Source organism: Candoia aspera, chromosome 1, assembly GCF_035149785.1.
Source record: "Candoia aspera isolate rCanAsp1 chromosome 1, rCanAsp1.hap2, whole genome shotgun sequence".
Classification (NCBI taxonomy): Eukaryota; Metazoa; Chordata; class Lepidosauria; order Squamata; family Boidae; genus Candoia; species Candoia aspera.
In genome coordinates this window covers 165,264,537-165,287,291 of record NC_086153.1, presented here as the reverse complement: position 1 = coordinate 165,287,291, position 22,755 = coordinate 165,264,537, and the positions used below count along the sequence as shown (strand labels likewise).

General features: G+C 40.1%; 2 protein-coding genes across 2 annotated transcripts in view; both read right to left on the bottom strand.

The window, feature by feature from the left end:
• Positions 1-5,879: 5,879 nt before the first annotated feature.
• On the bottom strand, positions 5,880-13,015 carry EBPL (EBP like). Its single transcript, XM_063302271.1, is given in 6 exon segments — positions 5,880-6,043; positions 6,046-6,105; positions 6,164-6,170; positions 8,556-8,716; positions 11,234-11,345; positions 12,962-13,015. Coding segments are annotated over 6 exon segments (558 nt in total).
• A 2,908-nt stretch (positions 13,016-15,923) lies between these two features.
• Positions 15,924-22,755, bottom strand: part of KPNA3 (karyopherin subunit alpha 3) — a 40,204-nt gene continuing 33,372 nt past the window's right edge. Inside the window, exons 13-17 of the mRNA XM_063317775.1 lie at positions 22,237-22,341; positions 22,065-22,136; positions 21,811-21,973; positions 19,470-19,564; positions 15,924-18,648 (exon numbers count right to left, since the gene is read on the bottom strand). Coding sequence (XP_063173845.1) covers positions 18,550-18,648; positions 19,470-19,564; positions 21,811-21,973; positions 22,065-22,136; positions 22,237-22,341 — 534 coding nt within the window. The 3' untranslated portion in view covers positions 15,924-18,549. The remainder of the gene's footprint in view (positions 18,649-19,469; positions 19,565-21,810; positions 21,974-22,064; positions 22,137-22,236; positions 22,342-22,755) is intronic.

Genomic DNA, 22,755 nt, shown 5'->3' with positions numbered 1-22,755 from the left:
CGGTGTCTCTTCGCATCTGCTCTTCTGATTCACGCCTGTGAAACTATAGCGAGGAAGGCGAGGCAGAGGCAGCTGGCTTCGTGCTTCGTTTAGCTTTCCTCTTCCCTCTTTTTTTTTTAAAAACCAAAGTAGGGTGTCTTTATGGCTGCTAAATCTGGGCTGCAATGCTGCGGGCAGCACCAGATGGCCAAAAGCTTTTGCTATCTCTTTAGTGCCGTCTAGCGGTGGCCTGGGGCTTTGCAGGCCAGATCTGGTAGCCCCCCGCCTCGGTTTTCCCAGGAGAGAAACTCGAAAGTCATTCTCCGGGGCACCGGGCCGAGGGGAGAAGCAACAAGTGCTCTCGAGTCTTAAGCAGAGGGAGGGTTCGCTTTTTCTAATATTTCTGCTCTGACCGAGGAGAAGGTCCGCAAAGTCAACAAGTTTTTCAGTCTTAGGGCTCATTTTGGAGAAAAAAAAAATTCTTTACCCTCTACCCCAGCTGCCTGGTTTCTCGCAATGCGCTGAAAAGCATAGTTTGTTGAATCGTGGTTTGTTGAATAAACCACACTTGACTGGGTTAAGTGGGATAGTAGTTCTGAGTAGGTATACTTCTGCTCCCCCTGCATTTCCTACTAATATTTAACAGGTAGCTCTCTATTTTAATTGTAGGGCATAACCACAGGCTTGAGTGGAAAGAGATAGATTCTTGTTAGCCCATTAATAACAACCCACCCAGGGCTGCTGTTGACAGCCCACATGCCTGAACTTTGGGGATCTGGGAGCAAGTGATCTTAAATGCTACAAGCCTCCGCAGTGCCTGCTCATTCCCTGTATCATCTTCATCCTCTGGACTTTCCTTTCATTTGAAGATGCTAGAAGGATGTTTTTGATGGTTGCTGTACTAATAATAAAATATTTTCTAAAAAGGCTTGCTTGATATCACAAAGAGCTTTTGGGCCTCCCCAGTAAATAATCGTTTATTCTCCCAGCCATTTCAATTTGCGGTGATTAATTTTGTTTATGCCTTTGTGTTGTTAGGCTGCTTCAGTAAAACTGGCACATTTAGCTTTTTTTAATGTGTTCGTTTTTTTAATTAGATACTTGGTATTTTGTTAAACTTGTCTCATAAAGTAGTAAAATGATGGGATAAATAAACAGCTATTTTAAACATTTATTTCGTTGCATCTATCCATCATGGCAAAAGAGTGTGGAATTTGAGAAAGGGCCTTTTCGCTGATACCTCTACATACTTGCATTATGGTGTTTTCACAGCCAGGTAAACACTTTTTATATATATATTTTAGGCATATTAAAAACCATTTGAAGTTTTACTTTGATTAGAGAATAGACAATATCTACATTCATTGGTGACTGGAAACCCCTTATGGACTTTTTGTGTAAAAATGAACTTGTGATTTATGGTTTTGATGATTAGACAGGATAGATTATAGAAAGAAGAGAGCCATGATGTAACTTTAGAGAGAGGGGTTAAAATATAATTGTACTTATAAATGCTGTGAAGAATATCAGAAGCCACTTCTTTATGTCTTTATATTTTTCTTTATATCTTGCTTTATTTTCTTCTGTTTTCATTTCTTACTGCACTTTTAGCTTTTTATGTTATTTCTTTTTCACTTTTTCTGTTCTAATTTAGTTTGCTGTAGTCCTTATTGTTCTTAAAAGTTTTAATTATACACACACACATATACTCACACACACCATTTGAAGTTTTGGAACCTAACTATTTTGTTGCTATTTTATTACAGAGATTGCGTATCACATATATTTTATTTCTCCTTGTGATGCCATTCTCTATCTTGGCCTTTTATTGTTTTTATATTGCTCTTAGCATTGTTTAATATTGTGTTTAGATTGCTTTATTGTTTTATAATGTTTAACTGATTTAAAAAATGGTCTGACAAAGAATAAGGGACTTTATTCACTTCCTTGATCTAATTGTAGGAAATTAAGTCTTGCCATTATTTCACTGTAGAAAAATGAAACACCCAGGGATTTTTGAGAAGTCTGCATAGCAAGATCTGTTTTTACATTTCTTTCTTTTCTCTGATCTTCTGCTGGGTTTGCAATAATTACTTTCTTGCTGCCTTTTAAGGTTTTACTTTCTGCCGCCGCCCCACCCCCACCCCCGTGCATTTCCAGATACCTTAAGCAATCATGTTAAGCAACTGGCCCAGTTCAGGAAATTGTTTCTGTACTCCCTTGACCGATCCAGCTATACCACTCTGAAGCTGCCACCACTGATGCCTGCCCAAGGCATTGGTTGGTCCCTTGCAGTGGTACTTTCTTGTTTCCCCACCACAGCCATCTCCAGTGTGGTAATCATGCCATGGCCAGATCTAGCTGGCCCCTGTCATATTAAATTGTTTGGTAAGACAGGCACAAGAGTATCACCCTCCCATCCTTGGGCTGGGGAAGAGAGTTGATTTCACTTACAGGCGCTAGCAGAATTGGCTTCCCACCTCGAGGTTGAGAAGCAGAGACAGGGTTAAAATAGAGAGATCCAGTGATGATCATTGGTTTGTTAGCAACTAGCTTATTAGTTTAGAGAATTACTGTATTGTGACTTCTTGAAGTCAAATATTGCAATCGCTTTATTAAATGTCTTTTTGTTGTGTGAAAGGTCCCCTGTGCAAGCACTGAGTCATGTCTGACCCTTTGGAGGGATGCCGCTTTTGCGATGTTTTCTTGGCAGACTATAGCGGGGTGGTTTGCCATTGCCTTCCCCAGTTGTCACCTTCCCCAGCAAGCTGGGGGCTCATTTTATTGACCTCGGAAGGATGGGAGGCTGAGTCGACCTGAGCCGGCTACCCAACAGAGAATCCAGCTTCCGCTGGGATCAAACTTGGGTCGTGGCGAGAGTTTTGGCTACAATACTGCCACCTGCCACCCTGCGCCACACGAGGCTCTTCCTTTTTTTGTAGCATTTTAAAAATCAGATCTAAGAACCAAAAATAATTGTAATATAGCTATAGTTTGCATTCTTCAGCTAAATATAGCTACCAGGTCTAGGCTGCAAAACTCCAGATGGCCAATAGAAGGCAGAAGAGAAATAGCAAAAACTCTTTCTTGACATCTTGGGACTGTCCAGATTTTGGAGCTCTGATCTGGAAGCTTAGGTAGAGAAAACTACTTTAGACATTCTGGTCTGCTTCCTGTCTCTGTAGTCGCCTTTAGTTAAGTCACAACACATTCTGTTTATATCCTGCCTTGACTCCATAAAAACAAGGATGATGCTGCGCCAGAGCACAGGCCTACTGAGTTCTATTTGCAGAGAGCGGCAGTCACAGTCGCCCCTATTAATTCTGCTGATCAGTCCCACTGAGAGCAGGTAGCAGTCGTTTGCACTTTAGCGGGACCTGGTTATCCACTAGCAGAGATGCCAGACTGGTCTCTATTTCCGCACTGTGCTTCAGTCTGCTGATTGAATTCCTGAGCTGGAGTTGGCTGGGCTATTTCTAAATTCCACGCGTGCATTTGTGCGTATGTCTGCTGCCCTTTACTTCAGGAGATTTTGACTATCCTTCCCCAACTTTGTTCTTTTCACAGCCTTGCTTTTGCAACAGGTTGGATCCATGGCTGAAAACATGCTGAGAACGAAGTGGCCCTAATAGTTTAAGAGATAAGAACTGTCTGTTGCCGACTGTAGATCGGTATCCAGCCATGAGGAGCAGATGATGGAAAAGGAGAGAAACATTTCAGGTTCTGTAACAGAAAACAGAGAGATTAACTTTGGGTGCTGCATTAGCTAAAGAGTCTAAGGTAAAGGTAAAGGTAAAGGTTTCCCTTGACATGAAGTCCAGTCGTGTCTGACTCTAGGGGGCGGTGCTCATCTCCGTTTCAAAGCCGAAGAGCTGGCGTTTGTCCGTAGACACTTCCATGGTCATGTGGCCGGCATGACTAAACGGAACACCGTTACCTGCCCGCTGAAGCGGTACCTATTAATCTAGGTATGTTTTCGAACTGCTAGGTTGGCAGGAGCTGGGGCTAGCAACGGGAGCTCACCCCGTCGCGCGGATTCGAGCCGCCGACCTTCCGATCGGCAAGCTCAGCAGCTCAGCGGTTTAACCTGCAGCGCCACCACGTCCCTTGCTAAAGAGTCTGTGGAGGCTTAATTACAGTGTATGGTGGAACTAGAACCACTGTATTAGATGGCAGAAAAAAACATCACTGCTACCTCATTCGGTTCTGCTTTTGGATTCTCATAAGCCTCTGGCCATTAGGGGATCCAGCACAACTGTTCTTATGCTGAACGTGGTGTCCGCACCACAGAGCAACTGATTCATCCCATACTGTCGAAGAGAACATCTGTAGCTGAGGGTTGGACTGTGGAGTCCTTGGTGCTCTCTGAGCTTGGCTCTTGCCTTGCAGATGTTTCGTTACCTGCCTAGGTACCATCACCAGTGCGAGTGAGTGTGGGATTCGCTCCCTGTTTATATACAGTGGCTTGCCCTGCCAGTGTTGGTGGAGGTGTACAAGCTACTGCATATAAATAAACAGGCAGCAAACCGCCACACTGATGGTGTTACCTGGTTGGGTAATGAAATGTTTGCAAGCAAACAACCAAGCTCAGGGAGCACCAAGCACTCCACATTGACTCATCCAGCCTGAGAATTATTCTCGGGGTAACACATACCCTTTTTCAAAAAGGACATTGTGTTACCACATGCACCATATCTGGCACCAAAGAATGTTGGCACTGCTACTGAACAAATCAGTGAGAGTGCATTTAAAACACACATTTAGTTATGATCTTAAAATACATATTTACTGTAGTTGTCTGCAAACAAAAGTTTGCACATCTCTGAAGACCCTGAACTGTTTTCTGCAGCTCATGTTTTTACAAAGATAGAGAATCTACCCAGGAAATTATTCTGGAAATAACGGAGATGACAATACTAAATGGAACTCTGGAAATAGGAAGCAGAAAGACAACTTGCAGAATAGATCTTGTGCGTGAATTAGAAGGGATAGGTGGGGAAACGAGTGCTAAAGAATGACTAAATTCTTCACCCTGCATTTTCCAGTGTTCATCAGAGGAATGATGTTGTTCTTAGCATTTGACCCAATTAGTTCCCTGGTCCACTTGCTTTTGCACAGTGCTTGCTAGTTCACACGGTAAAGCTTTTTTTATAAACCGCCCAGAGTCCCTTTTGGGAGATGGGCAGTGATAAATTTGATAGATAGATAGATAGATAGATAGATAGATAGATAGATTTATTATCTATCTATCTATCTATCTATCTATCGATCGATCGATGCATGATGAGGTGCTTTTGTTTTCCAGCTAGCTTGTGGCAGAGCCTGATACTGATTAGAGCCAAGAGGGCTGTGAAAGGAAGCCCACTTGTCTTCTGCCCCTACAAGAGAAGCAGAACCTGGTCTCCACACTCCCACTCCAGCGCTTTAACCCCCACACAGCATTGGTTTTCTCATAAGAAAAGTAATGAAGCATATTTATATTTGCTACCTGCAGTTCCTTGGGTAAATGGACAACTACATAAATAATAGATAAATATAAAATATATATGAAAAGGGCAAATGTATGTCAGTAGAACCTCAGTGGTATCTCCAGCTACTTCTGGTTTTGCTTTAATCCAATTGTCCAGGGTGGCACTTCAAATCTGATTAAAATACTGATGTTGCATGAAGTAGCTATTAACCTTCTATCCCATACCATAATTTCCTAAATGATTCTCCCTCCAAAAGCTGCTATTAATTCTACAAGAGACCTTTACTCTGAAAGAAGAGTACATTGTGGAACATGAAGGATGGAACTAGTACTATCTTCTGAGCAAAAGGCTCAGCAGGTACAAGGACAGTGGAGCAGATAGAGAAAAAAACAAGGGAGTGCAAGGGAAGAGCTGCCTCCTGTTCTCAATTTACTTACAATGGTTGCAGTTCAAGTCCCTATACCGAGGAATTACAGTGCCCTGCTCATTTGCACATTTTGCTCTTTGGTAGTTCATAATGCATTTCCTGAGTGCTGACCAAGTCTCCATGGATAGCAATCCAGAGATAATTATCCATATCACATTCAAAAATCTAAATAGATTCATAGATACAGCCAGTTACTATTATTTTAGTTGGGGCTTCTCAAAAGCCACTCTGGAAAAAAGAGCATTCATTCACTGTATATTTCACTAACAACCAACAAAATGTGTACCAAGTGTCTGCAAGAAAAATAGAGGAATTAGAAACATACATCATTTGCACCCACACACAAAACATATTTATTTGAATAAATAAATGTGCAAGGTAATTAACTCAAATGAGTTAAAATCGCTGGAAGAAACATTAACAATCTCAGATATGCAGATGATACCACTTCGATGGCTGAAAGTGAAGAGGAACTGAGGAGCCTTATGATGAAGGTGAAAGAAGAAAGTGCAAAAGCTGGCTTGCAGCTAAACCTCAAAAAAACCAAGATTATGGCAACCAGCTTGATTGATAACTGGCAAATAGAGGGAGAAAACGTAGAGGCAGTGAAAGACTGTGCGAAGATTACTGCAGATGCTGACTGCAGTCAGGAAATCAGAAGACGCTTAATCCTTGGGAGAAGAGCAATGACCAATCTCGATAAAATAGTTAAGAGCAGAGACATCACACTCACAACAAAGGTCTGCATAGTTAAAGCAATGGTGTTCCCCGTAGTAACATATGGCTGCGAGAGCTGGACCATAAGGAAGGCTGAGAGAAGGAAGAGAGATGCTTTTGAACTGTGGTGTTGGAGGAAAATTCTGAGAGTGCCTTGGACTGCAAGAAGATCAAACCAGTCGATACTCCAGGAAATAAAGCCAGACTGCTCACTTGAGGGAATGGTATTAAAGGCAAAACTGAAATACTTTGGCCACATAATGAGAAGACAGGACACCCTGGAGAAGATGCTGATGCTAGGGAGGCAAAAGGAAGAGGGGCTGACGAAGGGCAAGGTGGATAGATGATATTCTAGAGGCGATGGACTCGTCCCTGGGGGAGCTGGGGGTGGTGACAACCAACAGGAAGCTCTGGCGTGGGCTGGTCCATGAAGTCACAAAGAGTTGGAAGCGACTGAACAAATAAACATGTTTGGAAGACACCTAAAAGTAATCAAATTCATTTGAAAGTGACACCACCACTGCACTAAGTTTTAGTGTGCACTTTAGAGCTATAGAAATGGGCCTCTTGACCGAATGTTCCATAGACCATGGTTAAGGACAGATATACCAGAATTCTGCACCAGGACTCCTATGATTGCCAGGGTGCGTATTATCTTCCATGGCACCTGCTTCCCCACAAATTAAATTTTAAAACCTTTTAAAAATTAAAAATGGCCAAAACATTGCCTGATTGTCAAATTTTATAAGATATGGCAATCTTGTGTGAAATATCATGAGAACGTTTCTGCACAAAATCTTAAGTGTGAGATTCTCAAAATTTCATTAGACTAAAGGAAACTTTGGTGGGAGAGAATGATGCCCAGAATTTGAAAATATTGTCAACCCATGACATATTTGTTGCTTCATTTTCAGATTTTTAATATCCTCCTCCCCATTAAAGCCAATCTTGTTAGAATTCTGAGAATTATCTGTTATTAATAACAGGAAATACCAGGCTGCATGGTGTTGGATATTCGGCACATGTAACGCCACTGCTTTGGGGGCTGCGTTGGTTGCTGGTGTGCTTCTGGGTGCAATTCAAGGTGCTGGTTGTTACCTTTAAAGCACAGCTTGGTCCGGGTTACCTAAGGGACTGTCTTCTCCCAGTTGTTTCTACCCATTCGATTCAGTCCGGCAGGTTGGGCATGTTACTGGTCCCGTCCACCAAGGAATGTCAGCTAGCAGGTACTAGGAGACGTGCCTTCTCTGCCGTAGCCCCTGCCCTCTGGAACACTCTCCCTCCAGAGATTACTATGTCCCCAACCCTGTTGGCCCTTTGTAAGGCCATGAAGCCCTGGTTATGTGCCTGGGCCTAGGATCCCCTTTCTTGGCTATATGAACATCTGTGGCAATAGTTTTACTCAGCGACCATATATACTTATTTTGTATTGTTTTAATTGTGTTATGTTCTTATGACTGTACATCGCCCAGAGTCACTTGTTGAGATGGGTGGCTATAGAAATCAAATCAAATAAATCTGACTCCCTTGTTCAAGAATTAACAAGCCTGGTAAGTTTTTGACAAGTGACGTAATAACTAAGTCCATACAGGTTTATTGCCTCCTCAAAACTTACTCTTGAAATACTGTACATCTATTGATTTTCAAGTGTATTGATTTTTTAACAGTTCAGCAAGACATCACCCAGTCATTTAGCTGTTGTAAACTTTTGTGATATACATCTTACGGTTTTGGAGGAAGATGCCATTCAAATTCTAACAGCATCAGTAGAAATGTGCAGGGGACATGAACAATGAATGTGCAACTGATTTCTTCACAATTAAAACCCATGTCTTGTTTCGTATTTTTTATTTGAAATTAGCACCACATTTTTGGGTATCATCATCTTGAAATCAATAGTATGAGAAACTGTTATCACAGAAGTGTATTATACCAAACTGTATTTTGTTTTTTAAAACTTACCTATAACCTTTCTGTTTAATGATAGCATAAATGAGAATACAAGTAAAGGGCAACCCAGAAAAACAGAACAGAATCTCATTTGAGGTAATAGTGGGATCAGAGTATAGCCGCTGTGCATCTGCTTTGCTACATTGCTTCCCTTCAGAAAGTGGCAGAAGGTGTTAACCTGTCACCTATAGTTACTAATAATTATAATATTGATTTGTTTGTTAGATTTATACACCATTTTTCCTCTAGGAGTTCAAGCTGCTACATCCAATTTGTCCTACCATAGCAACACTATTAGGTGGGTGAGGCTACAAGAGAATTACTAATCCAAAATCAACCCATAAACTGCTGTGGCTCAGGGGGGACTTAATCTGGGTCTCCCCAGTCTTAGACCACTAATTTAACTACAGTAACACAGCAGCTCAGTAAATATCGAAACAGAAAAGAATGTAAGAAAGGAGTGGAAAAGGCAACGTTTTTCTTGTCTACATTACAACAGATGTGGGTTGGGATTTCAACAATTTGATTCGGCCCATGGTAGTATCAGAATCCTGATAATTTTTTTAAATGCTTCTGGTACTTTAAAAAAAAGTGTAAAGCTATACTTGAGATAAAACCAGAAATAATAAATGTTGGCAAACACGGTTGCTTACACATCATTATTCTTTTGGGTCATTGTATGAAAATTCTCTCACACATATTATGGATAGAATTTTTTAAAAAGTTCTAGAACAAAGGCAGAAAAAAATCAGGAAGATATTTCAACACGGGTTGTGATCAGTGGGATGATCAGTGATTAAGAATAAGGATAGAGTCAAAAGCAGGATGTATGGAGTTCTGTATAGTTCCACATAAAAATGGATTAATTCAACCACCTGGAGGAGGAAATGGACAAAGAATGCTTTTGAATTTATTTCTGTTTGAATGCCAGGAGATCAGATGCATAATACTTAAAATGTGAGGAGAACCAAATAGCAACCAGATTACAAGAGGAATCTGACAGAGTCTAAAGTTACAATCAACCTGGTAAAGCATATGAACCTGTCATATAAGCTACTTTCCAGATAGCTAGCTAGACAGACTGACTCCAAATATATAAAAAGTAGATTTAATTAGAAGATCCACTGGGTGAAGCAATCACAGCAGATGAGAGCTATCTGGCTGGAAAAATTCTTGTTCCTTTCATACCTCTGGAGAGCTGCCTCTGGAAGGACTATGCTGCCTGCCATTGTCAATCTAGGAAATGGCATGGTCTTCAAAGTAGCACAATAGTGAAGGGTTCATCATCTCCCATGAGTTTTGCTGCAAAAATCAAGGCAACGAAACGTGATGCTTCTGCAAGGCCTCTTAGAATTCTATGTGTATGGCATTTTTCCTGAGAACCAGGTAACTTGGACTCTATATATTCTGCTTTCTAAAGGAAGGGTCTCTTGCATATTGTAGGGGATCTCAAGATGGTTGCAAAAGTAGGATATTGGCCTCAGTCATTAGTGCTTAGTGTTAACAACCAAGGACCATGCCATACTGGCATGGAACACCAAAGGTATTTTAAATGTAGTCCAATTTGCTATTTTTTAACAGTTGCCTGTAAAATTTTCTACCATTCGGTGATAGCACAAGAGACACAGAAGACACCCCCCCCCTTTTTTTTTAAACTTTGTATTATAAAACTCACTGAACTAAGTCAGCACCATTTGTTTACATTAAACTGCAGGGTTTGGGTTTCCTTCCCACAGAGAATGATGGGAGTACATGGTTTCTCCCCATGTGGGTGTTCAGCAGTGACAGCTCAGGTGCTTTCTGTGTAGGCCTGGATTTCTGAGATAAACTCTCTTGCAGCAGCAGAGGCAGTGTAAAAGGGGGACCATAAACTCATGTTGCTAGGGTACAATGTCATGGCTCCCCTTCCTCACCAGCCCCCCCAAGACAAGGCTTTTCCTTCTTTGAGGAAAGGGGCTATGGGTTGTCAGGAAAGGGATGGCAGATGTAAAAGTGAATTGCAGTCCTCCTTTTGGTGCCTACAGTTGGGAATAAGTAGGTAGTACCCAGTTGATTTGGATCAACATCCACTTGAAAACAAAGGAAATTTGGTCTGAAAATAAGAATTATTACTTCAAAAGCAACTACAACTGTGTTGATCCATGGGGGAAAAAACCAATCCAGACTCCTTAGATACAGCTTTATTAGGATTAAGAAAAATAACTTCAAAAGCTGTGCAAGCTTTTCTGTTCTTCAGAACTCCAAGATGCTGCAAAAAGTCTAGAAACTAAGTCATGAGATTTGCAACGAGCTGAAATCAGTCCCAAAGGAAAGTTTATGGACTAAATGTAGAATCTATCGATGATGTAGAACATTTGGTCTCGGTATGCAAGGCTGCATTTTGTCTGAGAGAGAATGCACTGCAACTAAGGGATTCCCTCCTGCTTTTCTCTCTCTCCCCATATTTCAGTTGACTGTATCTATCCTATCTTAAAGTGAAGAACCATGCTGAGATGGTAGCTTGTCTCTCTAGTGTTTATTGTCCTACTCTACTAGACAGAAAATCCTGCCAAACTGAAAAGCCGTGGGAAACCCTCACAGATAAACCCAGAAATCAAGGTGGGTCTGCTCTGAGTTTCTTCGAAGGAAAGTTCAAAGCCTCTAAATTACATATGCTTTTCCCCCTGGATAGGGGCCCCCTCCTGCTCACCATCAGTGCTCATGACATCATCCTCACACAACAGTGTCAGTCCAACTAGCGAGCCTTACTTTCAAATAGATCTACCTAGAATGTTTATCCATATCCAGCATCCCTCCACCTTCTAGCTTTTCGGGTTATTTATTCATCTTTTCACGTCTTTTTTGGAATATGGTACTTCAAGAAATTCCAAATATCTCTGACTTTGTTGCAGTCAGGGAGCCCTCAGCACTGTATCTTCCAGAGCGAAGCCTTCTTCCTCATTGCCTGCCAGCCCAACCCTATCAAGGAAGCAGAGGCAGCTTATCATGTCTTGTCTTGTGGGCCTGGGTGAATTGGGCTCCGAAATGACTCTCGGAAGCTTAAAACTGAAAGCCAACATATAAACAAACACTGTACAGCAAAATGCCCCAGCCAGTCCCGGGGCAGTTGCCTTCTGCCAGCTCATTCAGAGACCCAGCAGGGAGGACTTGGGCCCAGGCTATAGGACCACAGCAGCATTTGGAGAGAGAACAGACATGCGCACATGGGAAGAAGTGGCTGCGTATCAAATGAGCAAAAGTGACATCTTGCCTGAGCAGCAGGGTGGCAGAGACCAGGCTTGAAAGGCCTCTTCCACCTAACAGTGTTGTCCAGAAAACCAGGTGAGGGTCTCAGCTTCCCTGGAAGCTACTGCCCGGCCCAAGAGTCTCTGCCCAACACTTTGCCCAAGTCAAGAGGACAAACTAAAGCCCCTCAAAGGGAGGGGAGGAAGCAAGGGAGCAAAAGTGGCAGCAGCATCTTTGGTTGGCCCAATCCTCCTTGTACCAATCAGAGAGAAGGTTAAGGGAGTGTGAGGGGTGACAGCTGTGCCTCTCCCTTCTCACCATGGTGGGGATCGGGCTCACTCAGCTAAAAAAGAACAACAGGCAATCCGAGGGGATGCCTTCTTATTGCCAGCACAGCTGCTGTCTCTCTGTTCAGAGCAGCTGGCCTCACTTTTGAAAAATATGTTTTATTTAAAACTTGACAGCCAAAACCTCATAATCAAGTATCAGAAGAGCTTTCTGTTCTTCTATGAGATCCTGCAGAATGTCTGCTATAGTTTTTGTTGCTGTTTTAATCTAAAATTTTGGTCCCCCCATTGTGCAAAAGAAGTTGCTGGTTGAGTAATGAGCGAAAAGGAAGGCTAAGTGAGCAGTCCCCTGGCTGCAACCAGCTGGCCCTGCTTGTCCCCTTCTGCTCTCCAGTTCCTGGACAGCACAGTAGGGAGCTCATGGCTCAGTGTTGCCTGCACAACTCGTGAAGGTACTGCCCAGACATTCATTTGGGCTTTTGTTCATGAACTGATTGAGCTAACAGATTCAGCAGTTCAGGGTAGAAACGACTGCCAGAGCAAGATGACTTTTTTAGCACTTGAAAAAGGTTTTTTTTTAACCCCAATATTGAGGGTTTTCTTGTTTTACCTACTCACAACACTACACTATTTGGCTTGAAGGGGCTTTTTTATTCATGCACCTGTATTAAATTAATTTCATAGGTGTTTCTCATAAAAATAATTTTTATTCCTGTTCTCTGCCTACCTGAGTCACTGTCCATTATGTTTTCAGAGAGACTTGATACTCCATTAACATTTTGTCTTCGTCTCAAGGTATAAACTCAAGTCCACCAATGCAAATACCACTTTCTTTGGGACAGCTGGAGTGTTTAGCAGTTCAAAAATCACATCAGTTAAAAAAAGGAGCCCTCCCCCTCCCTCACCAAAGGCAGGCTGCTGACCTGTCGTTCTTGCCCCATCTTCTTCATTTTACTCATTTCTCAATACTCCAGAGGACCCAAGCAAAACAAAGCAATTTGCTGCTAAACATGTTTTGTCTATTACCTCTCATGTGTTTTATATATTTATATATATTTATTTTTATCCCACCTTTATTATTTTTTTAAATAACTCAAGGTGGCGAACATACCTAACACTCCTTCCTCCTCCTATTTTCCCCACAACAACAACCCTGTGAGGCAGGTTGGGCTGAGAGAGTGACTGGCCCAAGGTCACCCAGTCGTCTCTCATGCCTGAGGCGGGACTAGGACTCTCAGTCTCCTGGTTTCTAGCCCGTTTTAAATAGAGAATCACTTTCAAAAAGAGTAAAATTTCCGTTTAAGAAGATAATGTTGTGAAAACACTGGGGTGGGGGCGGGGGCTAATAAAGAGAACATTTAAGGCTGTGGTCTAAGCCTTGTTATACTGTTCTATCTGGGGGAAAAGTAGGCACCTACAGAATTTGTTTCAGAGGCCATCAGTCTAGTCTGTTGTTATATTAAGTTGTCCTTTCTTCCTTTCCACAGTAGTTCATACTTACTGATTTTTAGAGATTTCTAAATGAGCTGAAACAGGAAGTTTAATGGGCTAGACTATAAACCAAACCAAACCAAACCCAGGTGTCGATGACAAACCCTTTCCTTATCACACCAAGAAAATTTAATGAGATATATCCATGTATGTCACCAGGAAATGAACTCAACTTGAAGGTGATTTTTGCTTTATACTTTATACCAGCATATTTTAAAATTTGAGCAAATGTAAGAAAACTTGTCCTGAATCTTGCAGTGATTTCAACAGAGCTCAGTCAGATCAACAATCATGCTGATTTCACCTTTTCCTATGGAGATTCTTGTCCTTCAGGTTTACTGCATTTTATTTTTATATGGCTCTTCACAACATATATAAATCAAACACATTCCCCCCATAAAGAGAACCAGCCACTCCCTTTCCAAGCTGGGTCCACAACCTCCCCTTCCCCACCTCTCTCATCAGAAAGCCATGGTCAATGCATCAAGAGGAGCCAACGTTGACTCAACGATCAATCCGGAAAAGGTACCAGTTCATTAGAGGAAGAATTCTTTGGCTGTTTCTGTCACTTTTCCTACTGAGGGGAGTATTCTTAGCAGTTGTATTTTTAGTATATATAAACCTCCCTATCTTTTTTCCAGCCCTGTGGTGCGGCTAGATAGCTTTAAATTCTGTTCTCAATGGTCTTTTGGGAAACAAGGCTCTACTCAATCTTGAGTCAGCATGGAAATAAACACCATTCTCTGGCAGAAAACCATAATGCATTTTAAGAGTAAAATTAATTTTAAAAAATCCTGTGGCAACCACCACCGGGTCCTGGCATGTCCACATCAGCCAAAGTATTGACAGCAGGCCTTTTACCATTTCCCCATCACTCTTGGGTCAAGTGGAGTCTCCCTGAAGTCTGGATTAGCGAAATCACTGTTCCACCATTTCTTTAACATGTTCCAGAGATAACCCTTCCTTTTATAAGTGTCAAACATGCAGGAAACTGAAGCAGAGTTTTTTGGCAACACAAAGATCATTACTGTTTCACTGGCACAAGCATTTATGCACTGCAGGCCTAAGGCCCTACTGTAGTTTCTCTCTGGCACATGAAACCAACAGTTCAAACTTTACCACCAGTAAAATACTTCCTAAAAATCCAAGGCAATGGGCTTATTAGAAATAAGCTGTCACTCTTTAACATTGCAGATACTGTATCTTTCCAGAGACTAGACTACTACAATGCACTCTGTAATCATTTTGAGATTAGACTATTACAATGCACGCTGAGGCTGCAACTGGCCACTTACTAATCGATGAAAATTCCTTCAGCAATATAATACCTGTTTGTGGACCCTATGCTGGTTGCCAGAAGTTTCTGAATTCAAGTCAAACTTCTGGTATTAATCTATACAGCCCTCCATGGCTTCAATAATTTTTACTTTCAGGACCATCTTTTCTGAATAGAACCTGCCACTCTGGTGTGGTCTTCCTGGGAGAGAATGTTCTAAGTTCCCATTCCAAGGTGAGGTGAGGTGAGGTGAGGTGAGGTGAGGAAGACAGGAGCCCGCAGGCAGGCCTTCTCGGTTGCTGTCAGCAGCCTTCTGAGTTTTAGGAAAGCGTGTAAAGCAGTTACTCTGATGGGTGCTTGAGCTTTTTGACAATTGGTTTCATATTTATATCTAACATTACGGTTATTTTAATTAGCATATTTTTATCAGGGATTGTTTTTATTGTATGTTTTATGTCCTAAACCACCTAGAGTCTTGAGGCAGGGTGGTATATAAATCTCTGCAATTGTTCAAGCGTTATTAAACATTATGATTACAACAGTGCTATTCTAATAATTTTTGTTCAAGCAAAGCTGATGTTTAGACAACGGTTCTCTGTCTTCCACTTCATGTAAAGCACTGAGAGTAAATTCAGTTAAATTTAAAGCTTACCATCACTTACAGACTTGTAGGGCAAAACAAAACCAACATTATATTAATGTAGGTAAAATTTCAAGAAAATGTATCTGCTATTGTCATCTTGTTGTAAAACCAACCCTGAGGCTGAAGTAATTTGACAATGCATCTAAAAATGTATGTTTTATAAGCATCATCACATCATATTATATTTTGTTTCCATCAACAGACTCATAATCTTAAGAAGGCACTGAGCAAAGATCTGGATCAAATACGAAGCTTTCTATGTGATGAACATTCAAAACTGATGCTCATTTTATATTGTGATACACTTCAATTACTAGTTATTGTTTTTAAAAAAACTTAGAGGTCATATTAGGTCACTGAAGGCATCTTCTAACTCAAATATGATCAAAGAAATTGAACCCTTCAACGATCTAAACAGTGATGAATTTTCACTGTTTTCAAAATAAGATCTTACATATTTATAATATTTGATAGCAGCTTTTTATTGGTTATAAAACCTAAGCCCATATACAAAATTAAGAACACATTTAGATGCCTCTTTTGAAGGAACAATTTACTCTATTAACTGAGAGTTAAAAAAATAATAAACACAATGCAATTTTAAAACACTTCTGAAAACTTAAAAGTGCAGCAATATACTTTAGCTTGAATATAAAGACCCCATTCCATGGCATCAATGGAAGAAACTCACGTATGGGGTTAGAGATCGTATTGCCAATTCCCACTATCTACATCTCCTATCAAAAGCAGCTTTGGAGGGTCTCCTGCCCCTCGAGCACCACTTTCTGGGGACTGTAGATGGAAGGAGGGAGGAGAGAACAGGTGGGGGAAAAAACAACAGCAATTCTCTCAACACAGTTTCAAGTAACTTCTGCTCTTGTGCAGCAGGATAATTAAATCCAAGCCTTCATCCCTTTTATAAAATACAAAATGCTTGAATCTCTGTCAAGAGCTAATAAGGTGATAATGAACTGAGAGAAAGGCAAGTTATTGTTCTAAATTGATTTTCCTATGTTTATCTCTTAAGTTGATGCACTGAGTGCAAGGAAAAAAATCATTCTTCACAGTAGTGAAAAATCATCAGTCTTATTTTGAGTGAAGTATCTAAGACAAAGAATATAGGCATATAGGATACTGTTTACAAAGAGGGAGATTTGTTCACATTATTAACTGCATACCTGCTTTGAAGTTCCCAAAACTGACAAAATCTAATTTTGATTTTCTTTTTACTTAGTTTTCAGCAAAAACAGCACAATTTCAGGATTTTAGACTATAATGTTAATAGGATACAGTTACCAAATTAACTTAATGTCTGGGTAAAGAAAAAGGCACAATGAACTTCAACTCAATTTTATGTGCACAGGAGTTGAAAAGTCTGAGCCACCTTAAAGAGAAATTGATTTTAAAATTTATAAAATCTATAAATAGAGGCCAAAACACTGTATTAAAACAGATTATCTAGCAAGTAAAAATCTTGCACTTTAAAACACATACTTGTATCCTTGGCGATACAAGATCACTCTTTAAAGTGGCTCTACCTTGGCAGATATAGTAAAAGAATGAACACCTGCAATGTCTCGCTTAATTGTGGAAAAACAGCTGATCAACAAAGCTTTCTTCATGGAATCTGTCCGTATCTTCATCACAGTAAATACAACCCACATCCAATAACTACATTACTTTTACGTTTTGTATCCCTTCACATCAAGGCATTGGGAGGAAAGTACATCCAGTGAACAACAGCAACAATATCAGTTTGTCTGATAGCTTACACAGTTTAAATGTCATGTTTACCCACAGCAATCCTAAATCCTCTGAAGAGCCAGGATGGATAGTTTCCACATTACTCCCAAGTTTCCAGCTCAAGTCAATGTATTCGTTGTGAGCTGCACATTTATGCTTATGCTGAGTATTAGCAGCTTCCACAAAGCCTCACACAACTAGTATGTATTTTAACTATATGAATAAGTTTATAGACTATTTTTCTATAACTCTTCCAATACTCCAAAAAGAAGCTATTATGGTGCTTCTAAAATAGTTGCTAGTTTGTTGCCAACCACATCATCGTAAGCACTGGTAAGTAAAAAAATAGTTTAAGACTAAATTACAGTAAACATGAAAGCTCCACAGTTTAAACCAATATAAATCAACATTATTCAGTTATAAATTTAAACCCAAAATATATTGACTACTGAAAGATGAAAGCAAGATTCTTGTCAACCAATGCTGATTTGGAATAGCTTTGTTTCTTTAATGCTGGACTCTTGCTTTCAGCTTAAAACTAAAAGTTCAAGTCCATAACAGGTGGTAGCTCAGGTAAAATACCATGCACAGCATTTCATTATTTCAAAAAAAAGCAGGAACACACAGGCTGAAGAGTGGTCAAGTACAGCTTGCTGTTCTCAGAATTTAGGTATAATGGTCACCTTTTATTAGTCCAAATACAACGTTCATTCTTCAAGCCCAAGCTTCTAAGGCAGTAATGAACACAATTACTGATATATGTAGTCTGTTTTAAACCAATTAATTACCAAGTTTTTAAGAAGTTTTTTTAAATGTCAGTTTCACCAATGAAAATAATTTGACTTCCTTTTCCTTTATTTATTCTTCCACATTAAATATATGAAAATATGTTTGTAGAGGACAACAGTTGAGGCTCAAAAAAATTAAAATAGACTGGGCCTCTCAGAAGTCTTCCAAAATCATACTAAAGAGTCTTGATCCATAGCACGCTATTTTCCAAAGAAAGCTATTCTTGTGTGGGAAGCCAATGTTCCACCACAGAAAGATATTCTTTAAACTGTAGACTGCAGTTATCAGCTTGTGGCCTCAGGGGAAAAGGAAAAAAAGTCAGGGGAAAGGTAGCAGAGACTGTTAAAAAAATTGAACAGTGTATGAGATCATGCATATGCATTTACAGTCCATGTGACAGGTACTTTTGGCAACTGCAAAGTGACTGATATACAACTTGCTTTTAGAAGCATCAGACAAAGGGGCATGTGCTTGGAGCCTGTTTTTCCAATGGTAGACATCTGGTTGTATATTTTACCGGTGCAGAGTAGACAAGCTGCATTGTCTTGAACTTAAAAATTAAATTCTTTTGTTTGAAGATTGGCTGTTGGATCAAAATTGTAAGTACCTCCTTGTGTTGCTTCAGGAATGAGGCTGGGGTCCTCATCAATCTGCAAAGAAAGTGCAGCCTGGAGTAATTTTATTTTTCATTATACAAGTAGGAAACTTGCTCATCTAACATTTGGCTGAACTTCAGTCTGATCTGGGTACTACAGTCACAACATATGTCTTCAAATGAATAAACACATTAAGTGTTGAAATGTCACCATAGCTTTGGGAAAGCTATAATGACAGTTTTCCCTTATGCTAAATAAGTAGTTCTGTGAGAGGTATGGAAGAAGCAACACTGTTTCGATGGATAAACTGAGAAATAGAAAAGACAAGAGTAAAACATGTTTCATTAAAAAAAAGCCCCCTATTTTCTATTGAACACATTCTTGCCCTATGCATTAGCAAGAAGGCTAGGGTGCTATAAAGACACAAACTAGTATTTATCATCCAGTAATAGACATGCACACACCAGTGAGAAAGAGGTCCTCCAGCATTACAGGGAGAACATGCAGCAACAAATTCTCTGTGCATGTGCAAGTTGATGCGTCTGTTCCATAGTATCATTAAGACATTTTAAAGGCGTCCCTCGAAAGACACTAGGAGGACAGGCATCTGACTTGCAAGCAGCACTCATCTCACACAGCTTGCAACAGCTGGGATTTTCTGTTTTCAGCCATATATTCTACTTTTGCAGATGGCCAGATGACTTGTTCACTGACTGCCTGATTGCCCTAGCCTGATGATGCACTGGATGGAAAGTTAATGTATCTTCAATGGGAGTGAAAGGAAGAGGCTTTACAAAGCCCTTGACTTTGGCACAGAATATTTATGCAAAACTTTTTATAATACTTCTACATTCTGAAATGTCACAGGTACTTACATCATCACCAGAGAAATACTGATCTATTATCTCAAAAGCTAGTTTATAAATGTCTTCATTCTCATGTTGTTGCAGTGCTTCTATTTTTTCTAAACCTGGCAAAGAAAATGAAAGTACAATTAGCTTTACAAATTGCTATCTTTTAAGACATTGATTTTGGCATATAACCTAAGACTGTTCAAATAATCTGAATGCAAACATGGATGTCCTTAGGATCTTGCTGCTTTGGTCAAATGATGAAAGCAGCGCCACACTGCAGGCGCCGCCCCTTTAGTGTGTGCATGCAACATCATGATACATGTACGAAGGGGTGGGGCTCATGGCATGACACAACTTTTGTCATTTTGACCGTCCTTCAGACACTACTGAAAGGCAGTGAGTATGAGGCCCCTCTTCAAGTTATTAAAGCAGCCACATCTTTTTCCAAGTTCACCTGGTTGCTTCATAAGCTGTCTCTGCATGTGTGTGCAGCCAGCAACTTCCAACACAGCCACGGAAGCCTAGAAAAAGATGTGGCTGTTTTGATTCTAAAAGAGGGGTTCTAGACATGCTCCCATGGATTTCAAAGCACTCCTTTCAACCCTAGCATTAACATCTCAACTTCTATGAAGACTTAAAACAAAAATACTCTATGGAGAGTTTATCATGAAATTTAGGTATTGGGCTGTACTGATATGGCTAATATGAGGAATTATGCTCTGAGATTTATGCATTCAGTAGTTTCCTGGATTAACAACACAATCATACGTGTGTTTACTCAGCAATAAAATTAAGTTGGCTGACCCTGAACGAAGAGTGTTTAGGATCACACCTCAAATGAATAAAATCCACTTTTAAAAAGCAGTAGAAATATAGCATAATGGTCTGTGAGAATAACCGCCAAGGCAATGGTCAGATAAGAGAAATCTGAATCCAAAGCAGGAATGGAATTTGATAAAACGTCTCAGACTGGACCCTCCCTAGTTCTCTTTAGGTTAAAAGCAGGGAGTGGGGAGGCACCTTCAGAGTTGTCAGATTCTGTTGCTGTAACCCTATAATAAATGTAGCTGTAGTATTCATGACATTTATCTTTGAGTCTGGTTTATCTTGAAGGGCTGTCATATAGCTAGTAGTTATAATAATAAAAATACAGAAAGATCTGCAGGTTCTATGAATCACATTAAATCTGATACAACGGTGAGTTATAAATAAAGGAAGTGGGCAAACAAACAAACAAACAAATGTCTACAATATCTAGCTATGAAAACTATTGAAGTAATATTCCCATGTTACATGCTTCCCTACCCCTCAGTATTTTTGGTGGAAGCATGGTCTATGCACTTGCATCGTAAGCAGTAAGTTAAGAACAGTAGGGAAAGAAGAGAAATTCGGCATTTCTGGTTGCTGTTAGCTTTGCACAGTATCTAGTTTTGCTGCCTCGTTCATATTTAGGAGTGCAGCATTCCAGGACTCTTACTAGGCTTAGATCCACAGAAGCATAAGGCTGTTTTTGCTCATACTGTATATCAGAAGATAAGGTGGCATTCATGTTTCACCCCCAAGAGTATTAATTCTCAATTTTCCCTCAAAATGACACCATTAAAGTTAGGGTTCACTGGATCAGTGCACAGTGTGTGTGTGTGTGCCAACCACCCACACATTTTCTCTGGGTCCAACCCTGTAACATTTCTATCTTTATTATACGATCAAGATAAGGTTATGTATTCTGCACAATACATAGCACTTTGGAAAGGATCACTTTATAGTATGCTGGCTTTTAAATGCAAACTTGTGGCATGAAGAACAAGTTGGGATCCTGTGGGATATCATAGGGCCACCTAGCACAGGCCAACCAAGTTAGGCCAAAATTTCTGTATCATGTTTCCAAATACTGTTCTCATAAATTGGTCCATCCATGAATGTTGCAGAAAGGGCAAAATGCTACAAGCCTAGTCATCACCAGGATTGATGCCGTACTCTAAACTGAGAGGTGTAACAGAACCAGTGGATGAGGATCTACTTTTTACAGTAACAATAATATCAAGAATCTTAAGAACCCGCAGAACATACAGAACAATGAAGAACTGACAGAAATGTCAGACACGCTGATATTTGAGCAATCCCCCAAGAATTTTCATTCTATTCTAGAGGATCCAAGCATCATCAGAAAAAAGTGATCTAACCATGACATGCAAATAAAAAACAAATTAACACAAAAAAACCCATCTCTATTCTCCACTCACAATATTTGTGCCAGAATAAAATACCAGTTAAATATCACAATAAGTCAATTATATAAGACAGATGTGAGAGCACCACTGAAGGTGGGGGTTAAAGTCCATCTTACCAAATGAAATCTTACCTCCACATTCTTCTATAATTTCTGCTATTGTGCTTGCCTCATCACCAGCCATTATTAGAATATTTTTCAGGCCATCCAGAACCACTTGCACTACTTGAGAATCTTTCACTGACAGCAAGTTACAGAATGGTGGGATTACATTCTGCTGTACAAGATACTCAACCTGAGTAAAGTAAAAGATATATAGTATTATTTGTGGGATTGCATATAAATAATTCTAAAAATTCTGCATGAATTTTATAAAATACACACACCTGATCTTTTCTACCACTTATTGTTAAGTTGCTAATTGCCCAGGCAGCTTCTTTCTGAGTGCCAAAATCACCCTAGATGATATAAAAATAATTTGCATTAGCAACGTAACATAACATCTTATGTTAACTTAACAAAACATACAAAAATTGGGAAATCTGGCATTTGACTGACCTTAGCCAGCTGGTGAATTATCATAGGGATAAGTCCAGCATCAATTACAGCTTGAACTTGTTGCTGATTTCCTGCAGTAATATTGGACAGGAACCATACAGCTTCCTATAATCAAAACAAAAGTTACTTATAACACCTGAAACTAATTTAGATGGACTGAATATGTCATAGGCTGATCTTTGGAACTTCCATTGCTGAGCTATATGTCCTTTCCTAGTGTCAATTTTAACTTACAATGAAGTAGAAAGAAATAAAGCACAGAATATTTCAGCAATATTCTGTGTTTTACATCTTTTTAAAGGTAAAGGTAAAGGTAAAGGTTTCCCTTGACATGAAGTCTAGTCGTGTCCGACTCTAGGGGGCGGTGCTCATCTCCGTTTCAAAGCCGAAGAGCCGGCATTTGTCCGTAGACACTTCCGTGGTCATGCGGCCGGCATGACTACACGGAACGCCTTTTTACCTCACTGTATACTACTTAACTACAAATCCCCAGATAACCTCTCCTAGCAGACAACACAA